The following is a 13,586-nucleotide window of genomic DNA, read 5'->3' as shown; positions in this document are numbered from 1 at the left end:
GTTTATAATAAGTAACCTTCGATCAATTAAGTGTTTATTATCAAAATGTAAGGGGTTTAAAAACAAAACTTAAAGATGTATACTGTAAAATTTCAAGTTGTGATTATGACGTTATTGTGTTCACGGAAACCTGGCTTAATATAAGTGTCCTTGATTCAGAGATATTCGATGATCGTTACGAAGTGTTTAGGCGAGATAGAACAATAACTAGATTTAATAACAAAACTGAGGGTGGTGGCGTGTTAATTGCTGTCTCCAGAAAATACAAATCACGACGGTTGTTTGACTATGAGAGTTTAAGTGAAGATATATGGATAAATGTTACTCCTCCGGTAGGTGGCTCCGGTGAAACATTTTACATATGCGCCGTTTATTTGCCGCCTCCGATAAATATTAATCTATTGTCCCATTTCGTAGATAGTGCAAACAAATTACTCGAACAAAATAAAAAATGCGTTATATTGGGTGATTTTAACATAAGTTCTATAAACTGGTTCGACAATGATGGTAAATTTATTTCTACACCAATGCATGTAAATAACAATGTTGAAAGAACGTTATGTGGATTTCTTGCATCAAACAATTTGTGTCAGTACAATAATTTAAAGAATTCTAATGGCAAGATTATTGATCTTGTGCTGTCTAATTTAACTTATTTAATGGTCGATAGTCCTCATGACGTCTTAACTAAAACTGACACTCATCACCCTCCATTGATTTTAGATTTATTATTTACGAAATTAAAATTAAAAAAATACGTATTACCAAGAACAAACAAACTTAATTATATTAAAGCAAATTATGAAGAAATAGGGAAGGCACTGGATAAAATAAACTGGTCAGAAATATTTTCTTGTTGTTCCGACATCGATGATATGTTAAATGCTTTTTATTCTGTTATTTACAAAGTCATAAATGATTTTGTTCCTAAATCTAGAATCAGAAATGTAAAATATCCTCATTGGTTCTCGAAAGCATTAATTAAGGCACTAAATGAAAAAAATAAAATAAGATTAAGATTCAAAAAGTATCGGAACCCGCTGGATGAACTTGCTTTTGATTTGCTTAAAAAACGTTGTGATAAGATGACTCTGAGTTGTTTCAACTCATATATTTCATTCTTGGAACGTAAACTAATCTCTAACCCCAATTATTTCTGGAGTTATTTAAAAATTAAAAGGGGCGGGAATAATAAAATTCCCGCCGTTATGTCTAATGGTGTCCGAACCTCCGATTGCTGGGAAGAGATATGTAACTTTTTTGCTTTACATTTTTCTAGCGTTTATGTGAATAATAATGACCAAACCAAATATATTTCAAGAGACTGCAAAACTTGTAATACACTACATTTTATCACAATTTCTCAAAAGCAGGTTAGCGACGCACTCAAACAGCTTGATATAAAAAAGGGTGCTGGACCGGACAATATTCCTCCTATATTTTTCCAGAGTAATGCGCAGAAACTATCAATTCCCTTAACTTTAATATTCAATATGTCTTTAGAAACTGGAAAATTTCCTAATCTGTGGAAGGAAACCAATATCGTTCCGATTTACAAGGACGGTGACAAATCTCTTATAACTAACTATAGACCAATTGCTATTCTGTCAGTTTTGGCAAAATTTTTTGAAAAGCTCATATGTCCATTTTTTACTTGGCATGTATCGCAGTTAATAATTGAGGCCCAGCACGGTTTTTACAGGGGGCGATCTACTGCAACTAACTTAACTTCATACGTCGAAGACCTAATTGATGCTGTAGATAGACGAATCCAGGTAGACGCGGTGTACACCGACTTCAGTAAGGCCTTCGATACCGTAAATCATGCTATTCTATTAGACAAATTAAAATCTTACGGGATATCGAATCCTTTGCTTAGTTGGTTTGATTCTTATCTGAAAAATCGCAATGCTAGAGTAGTTGTAAATGGTTATACTTCCAATTCCTTTCAGGTTTTGTCTGGTATCCCACAAGGTTCTCATCTAGCACCACAATTGTTTACAATTTTTATCAACGATATTGGTGAATGTTTTAAACACTCACAAATATATCTTTTCGCAGATGATTTAAAAGCTACGGCTAGGATTAAGGATTCTTCCGACTCTATTATGTTTCAAAATGATCTAGATAGACTAGCAGAGTGGTGCATAGAAAACAAAATGGCTTTAAATGTAGCAAAATGCAAACATATTAAATTCACAAAAAAACAAATATAAAAAACCGACAGTATATTATATAAATGGGGAAGAACTTAAAGAGGTAGACATTATTCGAGACTTGGGTATAAATTTCGATTAAAAACTTAAATTTGATAAACATATCGAAATCTTAGTCCTGAAGGCATCGAAAATACTAGGATTTTTAATAAGAGAATCTAAGAACTTCAAGCAGCCAGCTACAAAAATTGTTATGTACAATGCATTGGTTAGAAGTAATCTAGAATACTGCAGCGTAGTTTGGTCTCCTAGATACAAAAATCGTATCGATAGACTTGAGTCCATCCAGAAAAAAATCATTAGATATTTAACTTATAGTTGCAAGCTTAGCAAAGTACTCAAATCTTACGATGAACGTATTGAATATTTCAAACTCGCTCCATTGTCGAAACGTAGAAGTCTTTTTCAATTAATATTTTTAAGTAGAATCGTTACTGGGTCGATTATTAATTCAGACCTATTACAAAAACTTACTTTTAATGTTCCCACCAGATTACCTAGGTCAAATAATTTGCACTTGTTTAATAAACCAAAGCATCACACAAACCTTAAACTACATAGTCCAATTTCACAAATGTATGATGCTTATGATGAATATCAACACAGTGTCGATCTAAATGTTACGTCCATTGCGTCCATGAAAAATATCGTACTGGGCAACAAAAATGAAGTCTAAGTTGATACATCCTGTCCCATATATATATTTATTACATCGCTTTTTTTTTGTTTTTTTACTTCCTTTTAATTAAGATTGAAATAATTTTCTAATTAGGTTAAGATGTTGATTGTTTTCTTTTAGTGCATGCTGTGTTCTTCTATAAGTAATTGTGACACTTAGAACAAAATGTTATTTTTGTTATATTTTATTATTATAAACAGTGTACAAATTGTTGAAGAACCAAATAAAATAAATAAATAAAAAAATAAAAAAAAAGTGAAGCTACCACCGGTTCGGAAAGTTGATTCTACCGAGAAGAACCGGCAAGAAACTCAGTAGTTACTCTTTTTCAACATTTAAAAAAAATACAGACATGTTAGTTAATACAATTATTTAAATTAATATATCCTGCCTGGAAGTCAACAGATATTAATTCCACGCTTTTTTATCATCTACAAAATCTTGTATCGAATAATACGCCTTTTTTACCAAGTTATTTTTTATAAACGATTTCAATTTACGAGTCGGCAAAGTTAAAAATGTCTGCGGAATTTTACTATAGAAATGGATACCTTGCCCAAAGAAAGATTTATTGACTTTGCGGAGTCGGAAACTTGGCGTTATAAGCTTATCATTACTTCTAGTGCATATACAATGATTATCACTGATTTTATCAAAGTGATCAATGTTACTGTGAATATACATGATATTGTTGTAAATATATTGCGACGCAACAGTGAGTATTCCTACTTTGTTAAAAACATCCCGAAGAGAGTCTCTAGCTCCAAGATTATAAATAAACCGGATTGCTCTCTTTTGTAAAATAAAGACTGATTCAATATCTTCAGCGTTACCCCAAAGTAATATGCCATTTAACATAATACTGTGAAAATAACCAAATTAAACTAAACGAGCGGTATCAATATAAGTTAGGTGTCTAACTTTTCTGACCGAAGACCCAGTGGTTTCACCACTGATTACGGAGCGGGAGATGGAGATGGCCCTCGGTCGCTTGAGGGCCAGGAAGACGGCGCCGGGTCCGGACGGGGTTCCAGGGCGTATTCTGTGCGACGCCCTGGAATACCTAGGTGCAAGGCTTCGGGAGCTATTCGACGAGTGTCTGTGCAGCGGGCAGTTTCCGAAGCCTTGGAAAGAAGGGAAGTTGGTCCTGTTGCCGAAGGAAGGTCGGCCGTTGGATTCCCCTTCGGCATACAGGCCAATTGTGCTGCTGAACGAGACGGGAAAACTTTTCGAGAAGGTCCTCGCAGCCCGTCTCATTCAGCACCTCGAGGAGGTCGGTCCGGGTCTCTCGGAGGCGCAGTACGGATTCAGGGCGGGCCGATCGACGGTCGATGCCCTGAATGCCCTGAAGACTCGGACGACGGAAGCGGTGGCCCGGGGGCAGGTCGTCCTGGCTGTGTCACTGGACGTGGTGAACGCCTTCAACAGTCTCCCTTTCGAGACGATACGGGAGGCACTCCGATACCATGGGGTGCCGACCTATCTGAGGAGACTGCTGGAGGCGTACCTCCAGGACAGGGAGATCCTCTGGGCGGGGGTCGATGGGAGGATCGTCCGGCATCGAGTGGGCTGCGGCGTTCCACAGGGGTCGGTCCTCGGCCCAATTCTATGGAACGTCGGTTTCGACTGGCTCCTGCGGGCTCCCGTCCTTCCCGGGATGGGGGTGTTGTGTTATGCTGACGACACTCTCGTCACGGCGATTGGACGGGACTTCCGGGAGGCGGTTCGCCTTGCCGAAGTCGGAACGCCTCTCACCGTGGACCGCATGGGAATGCTGGGCTTGAGGGTCTCCATATCCAAAACGGAGGTCCTCCTCTTTCACGGTCCACGAAAAGGACCCCCACGAGGGGCGAGTATCACCGTCCAGGGGACGGTGATCAAGGTGCAGGCCCAGATGAAGTATCTGGGCCTGATCCTGGACGGACGATGGAGCTTCGGGCAGCATTTTGTTCATCTCGGCCCAAGGCTCATCAACGCCGCTGCCGCTCTTGGTCGCCTCCTTCCGAATGTGGGAGGGCCGGGGTCGCTATGCCGGCGTCTTTATTCCGGCGTAGTGAGGTCGATGGCGCTGTACGGTGCCCCGATCTGGACAGACGCCCTCACCGCTAAAAATCGGGTTCTGCTGCGAAAGCCACAGAGGGTCATAGCGGTGAGAGGCATCAGAGGGTACCGTACGGTGTCGTGGACTGCGGCGACACTTCTCGTGGGCGATCCGCCCTGGGAGCTCCAGGCGGAGGTGCTCGCGGAAGTGTACCGGTTCCGGGTCGAGGCGAGGGACCGCGGCGACCGTCCAGGGTCGGCGGAGTTCGGGCGGATCAGGGCTCTAGCCCAGCAAGCCCTGATCGCCCGATGGCAGGAGGATCTGGGGACTCCCACGGCGGGCCTAGCGACAGTGGAGGCGATCCGTCCCCACTTGAGTCGCTGGGTCGAGAGGAAGCACGGCACACTGTCGTATAGAATGACGCAGGTACTTACCGGACACGGATGCTTCGATAAGTACCTGCACGGGATAGCGCGGCGGGAGGAGTCACCCTCCTGCCACGAGTGTGGTGCGCCAGTGGACACGGCGTACCACACCCTGTACGAGTGTGCTGCGTGGGGGCCCCAGAGGCACATCCTTGCGGCGACTATGGGCGGAGACCTCTCGCTACCGAGCGTTATCAACACCATGCTCGGTAGCGAGGTGTGCTGGTCAGAGATGCGCTCCTTCTGCGAAAGTGTCATGTCGCAGAAGGAAGCAGCGGAGCGGGAGCGGGAAAAAAATGCCGCCGCTGACTCGCTCCGCAGAAGACGACCGGGGAGAAGGAAAAGGCGCTACGCGCATCTTCTCCCTCCGCCTCAATAGGCGCCGTAGGGACCAGGGGGGGTCCCAGTACCCTGGGAATCCCCCCTAGCTATTGAAGGCCCGTATAAGCGGGCCGACCGTCAGGGCGTCACGGTAGCATGCGTAAGCGATCCCCTGGCGTCCGCCGAAAGACGGAGAGGGTACCGCTGGTTTTTTAGTGGGTAAACCCGGTGTGCTTGGGCGCACTCGGCGTTCAGGGCTCCGGGGAGTCCCACACACCCCCCCACTTTCCATCACGTGGGGGAAGCGCGTAAAGCGTTTTTCCAGCGTAATAAAAAAAAAAAAAAGGTGTCTAACTTTTCTAACCGCGTATGCTGCGGAGCTGAGTCTTCCTGTTAGGGACGACAAACGGGGTGTTGGAGATCATGCGCAGTGGGCGCTAGCAACGGTTGGGATGCGAATAACATGCATGTCAAAAATGTCATTATTATTTTTTCTTTCGCAATAAAATTATTATCATAATTTTACATTCTTTTTAATCTACTTAATCGCACTAATTTTCCGCACATATTTTTGGTCCATACGAGTCGGATAAATGATTATGAGCGACGATTTGCGATTTGTGTTAAGTTTAATTAACTAATAATATCGTAACCCAACACTCGATCAGGTAGTATATAAAGCCAATTAAGGATTTATAAGGTTCATCTTATTAAATACCTATTATATGTTCCGTAACTTCTTTGTTCTATTGCATATAATATGTTCACCGACCGTACGGTTTGGATTGTGATAGTTTTAATGTTAAGTTCGTAGCATATTAATTGGAAATTATACCTATTTAAAATAATTTAAGAGTGTTAGATATTGTTAATTTAAACTGTGAATGTAATTACCTTATTATTTTCGTTATTGTATTGTCCTTTACTCAAATATATTTTGCAAGTCATTGATAGAAAGTTTAGTTATAAAAAGTTATTATTTGTTGAGGTACTAATAAAATTCTCAACAATATTGTTAACATTTTTGTTGTATAAATTACAGATTTACGCCCGTTTTCCAGAATGACCGAGGAAAGGGAGTTGATAAAAAAGCGAGGTAGCTTTAAAGGTCGCTTAACTACCTTTGTTAATTATCTGGATGCACTGGATGATAAAACGTTATCGAATTCCAATATAACGGAACTAAAGCTGCGCATAGGCAAAATGGAGTCATTATACCAACAATATGATGAGGTACAGTTACGTATGGAGTGTATTGCTGATGATATTAAAGCACAGTTTTCTGAGCGTTCTGATTTTGAGTCCGTGTATTTTAAATCCATGTCTAAGGCTCAGGAATTTATAAATAATTATAATAAAGATAGTGAATCTGTTTGTAGCAAAAGTTTGTAATAAAAGTCATTGTAGCGATAATTATAAGCCAGTTAGATTGCCCACAATTCAACTACCCAAGTTTAATGGATCCTACAACAACTGGTTGGAGTTTCATGATACCTTCACGAGTCTCATTCATTCCAATGATGCTATAGACGAGATCAACAAATTCCACTATCTTAGGACGTCTCTAGAGGGATCTGCTGCTGTGGTCATCCAGTCAATCGAGTTTTCGGCTACTAATTACTCTGTGGCATGGAAGGTTTTATGCGAGCGTTTTGACAACAAAAGGTTATTAATTCAGAACCATGTTGCAGCTATTTTTAACATGGAAGTAATTACAAAGGAATCTTCACTTACTTTAAAGAATTTAATTGACCAAATAAATAAACATTTACGTGCATTAGAGACCTTAGGTGAGCCAGTTCAATTTTGGGATACTCTTTTAATTTATATTTTCACTCGCAAGTTGGATGCTAGGACGTTCCGTGAGTGGGAGGAGTTCAAAGGTCGCATGGACAAGGTCACTAAGATTTCCTTCGATGCATTCCTTAAGTTTATACGTAAGCGGGCTGAATTAATTGAAACTTTGGAATTGTCTCGTAACGACCAGCCTCAATCTGGTGATAAGTCAAGGGGTAAGCTGAGATCGATGGTGGTCGAGCAAAACGGTGATAATTCTTGTTTAGATGCTAATTCAAAGACTTGTCCTAAATGCAAAGGTGATCATCACTTGGTTGAATGTCCACAGTTTCTTGCTTTAAGCAACGAGGCACGGATTAAGTTGCTGCCAAGTTATAAAGTTTGTTATAATTGTTTCCGTACGGGTCATTTCGCAAACCATTGTAAACGACCTGGTTGCAAATTGTGTAAGCGAAGACACAATACATTAATTCATGTTGCTAATTTTAAAAATAATAATGCTAATTTTAATAACTCTTCTAATAACTTATTGACACAATCGTCGTCGTCGTCGTCTCCTGTGACTGGCGTGACTGAGACAAATAATGTTGCGTTATCAGCAAACGTCACATCTTCGCCTTCTAATGTGAGTCAAGATGTGTTATTGTCAACCGCATTAATTAAATTATATTATCGCAATTGTCGGGAACACATTGTTCGTGCAGTCCTTGACAGCGGTAGTACATCGTGCTTTGTGACTTATAGACTATGTCGTCAGTTAAATTTAGAGACTAGGCAGATAGATAGGTCGATATTTGGTATTAATAACGTGATGTCTCACGTAGGTGAAACGTGTCGCATAAATGTGACGTCATTAGACAATAGGTTCAGTGTAGAACTTTATTGTTTCGTTTTACCATCAATAACGAGTGATGTGCCGTGTCGTGAAGTCAATCTGTCGAATTTGAATATTCCGTCTCACATTTGTTTGGCAGACCCAACTTTTTACAAGCCAGCAGATGTTGATATTTTAATCGGAGCTGATGTCTTTTGGGATTTGTTAGGGTCACAAAGAATTAAATTAGGTACTGGTAAACCAGTTTTGTGTGAAACTAGATTAGGTTGGATTGTCTCGGGTCCTATAAGTGGTAATCATAGTGCATTGCTTTATAGTGACATTAGGTGTAATTTTACTAAAATGAATTCTTCTTCTGAGAAAGATCTTGAGAAACTCCGAAGTGATCTTACTCGTTTCTGGCAATTAGAAGAGGTAAATACAAAGCCTTTTCATTATTCACCTGAAGAGAAGTTGTGCGAGGAACATTTTGTAAAAAATACGATTCGATTGCCTGATGGTCGTTTCTGTGTGCGTATTCCTCTTAAAAAAGATCCTTCTAATTTAGGAAATTCATTTATAAAAGCTTCTTATTGTTTACAGTCGTTAGAACGTAGGTTAAAAACTAAACCTGATTTTAGTAAAATGTATCATGAATTCATGTCTGAGTATGAGTCACTAGGTCATATGACTAAATGCAATGAAGGACCAAATTTAAGTTCATCTAGCTATTTTATTCCCCATCACGGCGTATTACGTGAAAGCAGCACCACTACAAAATTGAGAGTAGTGTTTAATGCAAGTTGTCCTTCTTCATCTGGTGTTTCATCTAATGATTTACAGATGGTTGGCCCTACCATTCAGGACGATCTGTTATCTATTCTTCTCCGTTTTAGACAGCACAAGTATGTCTTGTCGGCGGACGTCGAGAAGATGTACAGACAAATAGCTGTTCATCCATCTGACAGATATCTACAGCAGATATTATGGCGTAATAATGGGTCTGACCCCGTTCAGGTGTATAAATTAAACACTGTCACCTATGGTACAGCTAGTGCGCCATTTTTAGCGTTTCGGTGCCTTCATCAATTAGGTCTTGATTGTAAGGATCAGAAGGTTGCTCACGTCATCAAGCACGATTTCTACGCTGATGATCTGTTATGTGGCGGTGACGATTTGGACGAGGTTAGATTTATTCGTGAGGAAGTTACGAATATACTTGCATCAGCTTGTATGCCATTACGTAAGTGGAAGTCTAACAACCCGCAATTATTGTCTGAAGTTGCTCAGTCTTCACTTAATTTAAATATAGGTTCTAGTGAGCCCGATAAGGTACTCGGACTAGGTTGGTATGCAAGTTCGGATGAACTCGTATTTTCCATAGGCTCAATTGTATCTTGCAGTAGTAACACTAAACGTGATTTACTTTCTGTGATTGCAAGGATTTTCGATCCTTTAGGTCTATTGTCGCCACTTGTAATCACTATGAAAATGTTGCTGCAAAGATTGTGGTTAGACAGATTATCATGGGATGAGCCATTAAGTCCTGTAATTAATTTACAATGGCAGACCATTGTTAAAGCTCTGTGTAATTTAAATGAAATTCGTATTCCTAGAATGGTTGTATGTCATTCATATGAGGAGTTGGAACTCCATATATTTACTGATGCGTCTGAGCGCGCATATGGTGCGTGTGCTTATGTCCGTAGCGTTAATGATGCAGGTGAGTGCAGTGTTCGGTTACTCATGGCCAAAAGTCGCGTTGCGCCTCTCAAAACTACTTCCATTCCAAGGCTGGAATTAATGGGTGCTATAGTTGGGATACGTTTGTATGAGAAGGTGTTAAACTCACTTCGGCTTAAGTTTTCGCGTGTCTTTTGTTGGACTGATTCAACAATCGTGTTGGGATGGCTTCAAATATTGCCCTCGAAGCTTCAGCCTTTTGTACGCAACCGCGTTGCTGAAATTGTAGATCATGGTGCATGTACCTGGAGGCACGTCCCAACCCATGAAAACCCAGCAGACCTATTATCTCGTCGTATGGATAGTAGTCATCTGCAGGGTTCAGAAATGTGGTGGTCTGGTCCTAACTTCCTTCAACAAGACGCACGCAGCTGGCCTTCGCAATTTAAACCATTTGATATCAACTCACTCCCTGAAACTAGAGCTGACGTGACGTTAAATGTTGTTGTTGACAATAATGGCAAGGGTTTTATAGATTTTAGTCGATTTTCAAAGTATTTAAGACTTTTACGATCTATGGCATATGTACTACGATTTGTTAAACTGTGTAGACAGCAATCACCAGATAACAAATTCCTATCTAGTGAGGAATTGCATAAGGCTTTGAACGTTTTGATTTATCAAAGTCAACACGAATCATTTCCAGAACATAAATTATTATTGAATAAACAAAGTTTGCCGAAAAAGAGCGTTCTATTAAAATTTAATGTCTTTTTAGACGACAACAATTTAATACGTATCGGAGGACGTCTCGATAATTCCGATTTTTCATATAATAAACGGCATCCTATAGTTTTACAGTCCACTCATGCTTTCACAAAGTTATTATTTAATTTTGAGCACCAAAGGCTAATGCACGCAGGCCCTCAGCTACTACTAGCATCCATAAGAGAATCTTATTGGCCTATAGGGGGACGAAATTTAGCCAAAGCCTGTTACCATAGATGCATTCTATGCCGACGTATGCAGGGTAAAGTTGTTACTCCAATGATGGGTAACCTTCCGCGTCAGCGTCTTAACCCAGGGTATCCATTCGAATGTACCGGCGTTGATTATGCGGGCCCTATTATGAGCGCTAGTCGTCAAGGTCGTGGATGTAGACTCGTCAAGGTGTACATAGCAATTTTTATTTGTTTTACTACAAAGGCTGTGCACTTGGAGCTTGTGGGTGACTTAACTAGCCATAATTATTTATTAGCCTTATATAGATTTATTTCACGAAGAGGTAAGCCCGCTCATATATACTCAGATAACGGTACCTCATTTGTTGGTGCGTATAATGAATTATCCAAATTTTTAAAATCTAATTCTAATGCTATGACTGAACGTGTAGCTAATGATGGAATTAATTTCACTTACACACATAATACACTTTAATCCCGCGTATACTCCACATTTTGGCGGTCTCTGGGAAGCGGGTGTCAAATCGACTAAGTACCATTTACAGCGAGTGTTGGGACATTGTAATTTAACGTATGAGGAGCTTAACACTACATTAGTCCAAATTGAGGCTATTTTAAATTCAAGACCACTAACGCCGCTGTCTTCAGAACATACCGATTACACTCCATTGACACCAGGTCATTTTCTCATCGGCCGACCACTGACTTCATTGCCGCAGAAGAACTATGAAAACCAAGACGCAACCCATCTTAGTCGTTACCAACGTATTGAACAACTCCGCCAACACTTTTGGACTAGATGGAGTAAAGAGTTCATATCCGAGCTGCAGCAACGAACAAAGTGGCGTTCATGTAAGGACAATTTAAAGCTGGATTCCTTGGTTGTCGTCAAAGAGGAGAATATTCCACCTTTGAAATGGAGACTGGGACGAATTGTCGCCGTACATCCAGGATCTGATGGAATCGTTCGTGTAGCAGATATAAAGACATCTGCTGGAGTCATCCGCCGAGCTTTTAACAGGATATGCCCATTACCTGTTTCACCAGTTTTGGATTCGAGTGGTTGAAAGCACGTCTTTCAACGCCCGGGGGCATGTTGGAGATCATGCGCAGTGGGCGCTAGCAACGGTTGGGATGCGAATAACATGCATGTCAAAAATGTCATTATTATTTTTTCTTTCGCAATAAAATTATTATTATAATTTTACATTCTTTTTAATCTACTTAATCGCACTAATTTTCCGCACACGGGGACTCCACTGAATTCTGGAATCCAATTCTATTCCCAAGAACACGTATCGGCTAGTAGTAGTATCGGCTACATCAAGCGGGCCACCACTTAGAGATATATTATAATTCTGCTTTCTAATTTTGGGTAGGGTAAAAACTACACATTTTGTTTTTTGAGTATTTAAAACCAAATTATTTACTTTAAACCAATCTTGTATCTGTGATAATGCACCGTTCACATCGTCATAGTCAGTTTTTTCCTATCAACCTTAAAAATCAGTGACGTATCGTCAGTGTGAGAGTGAGAGTGTCAGGGTTTCGATCTTTATCAATCCTCGGAGGTTTGAAATTAAACTCAGGGAATATTCTTCTCTGATTTATTCCAATATGAGGCGGTCCGATCGCTCCGACGGCTCGACAAAGCCTGTCCATACCAGCGGGCGCTTGATCTTTTATAACATAAATAGGTGGGTAGACTTATTCACTCAACATTACAGCTGATTACAAACACTAAAATATTTTAGACTAATTTAACATTTCAAATTTCACTAAAAATTATTAATTTCACAATCAAACATTTTAAAATTATTATTATTATTAAAGTAATCATTTCTGGACACGTGTTTTTTTTTAATTCGTAGTTTCGCGCCGACGTATAGATTAAATAAATTATGAACTATTTTGGAGCTAGTCAATGATATTTTACTAGAACATCATTGGAGCTAGTATAATAATAATTAATATAATAATTGAGTTCGATTAATATTTATATATACGATAGAAGTACATAGGTACTAAGTTACTTGCGGTTTCTTCCTAGTTGAAACAGTAGTCTGATACATGAAATAGATGAAGTAAAGATAGATATGTTTGGAGTTTACTCCACCACGATTCTCCATTTAATATTCCCTCTTACATGTATCTAACACATAGAGCTACTTAAAAGGAGCATTTTTTAATTTTGATTGTTAACGTTTGATTGAGATGATCCGTTGAACATGGGCAAGCAACTCTGAGCTCTACATATGTTAGACATACCTACCACATTTATTAGAAATTAGCCGCAGTTACACATTTGAAGAAGGAGCAAGCTTAGCTGTATGAATTTTACAATGTTTACATTTTTACTCATCGCTTTTACTCATCAGGAATTCAACAGTTTTCTTTAATTTAATCCTTTCATCGAACGGAATCCCTAGGGTTGTGTTGCATTCGAACAATAGACGGAAGATCACGGTTAGGCAACGGAGGAGCCATCGCTTTCACTGCGTAGCTATGCAAAGCAGTGGACGCAGAGCGCGGTGTCAGTTTCACCCCCAGTTAGGCGTCGCATGTAACCAGACGTAACTCGCGACCGCGGCATGCTCCGTTACATGATCCGTGTGCTGTATAATATAATTATACAAACTATTTTGTCA

General features: G+C 40.1%; 1 protein-coding gene across 1 annotated transcript; it reads left to right on the top strand.

Moving 5' to 3' along the window:
• The first annotated feature begins 11,375 nt into the window (after window positions 1-11,375).
• LOC124529855 lies at window positions 11,376-12,096 on the top strand. Its single transcript, XM_047103785.1, has one exon. It carries the CDS (start codon window positions 11,376-11,378, stop codon window positions 12,003-12,005), a length of 630 nt encoding a protein of 209 aa, XP_046959741.1. The 3' UTR covers window positions 12,006-12,096.
• The last annotated feature ends 1,490 nt before the right edge of the window (window positions 12,097-13,586 follow it).

The sequence above is a fragment of the Vanessa cardui genome, chromosome 5, assembly GCF_905220365.1.
Source record: "Vanessa cardui chromosome 5, ilVanCard2.1, whole genome shotgun sequence".
In the NCBI taxonomy this organism is placed as follows: domain Eukaryota; kingdom Metazoa; phylum Arthropoda; class Insecta; order Lepidoptera; family Nymphalidae; genus Vanessa; species Vanessa cardui.
This window is presented reverse-complemented; position numbering and strand designations above follow the sequence as displayed.

Coding starts and splice junctions, on each gene's coding strand:
- LOC124529855 (XM_047103785.1), top strand. CDS start 11,376: ATGGAATTAATTTCACTTACACACATAATACACTTTAATCCCGCGTAT.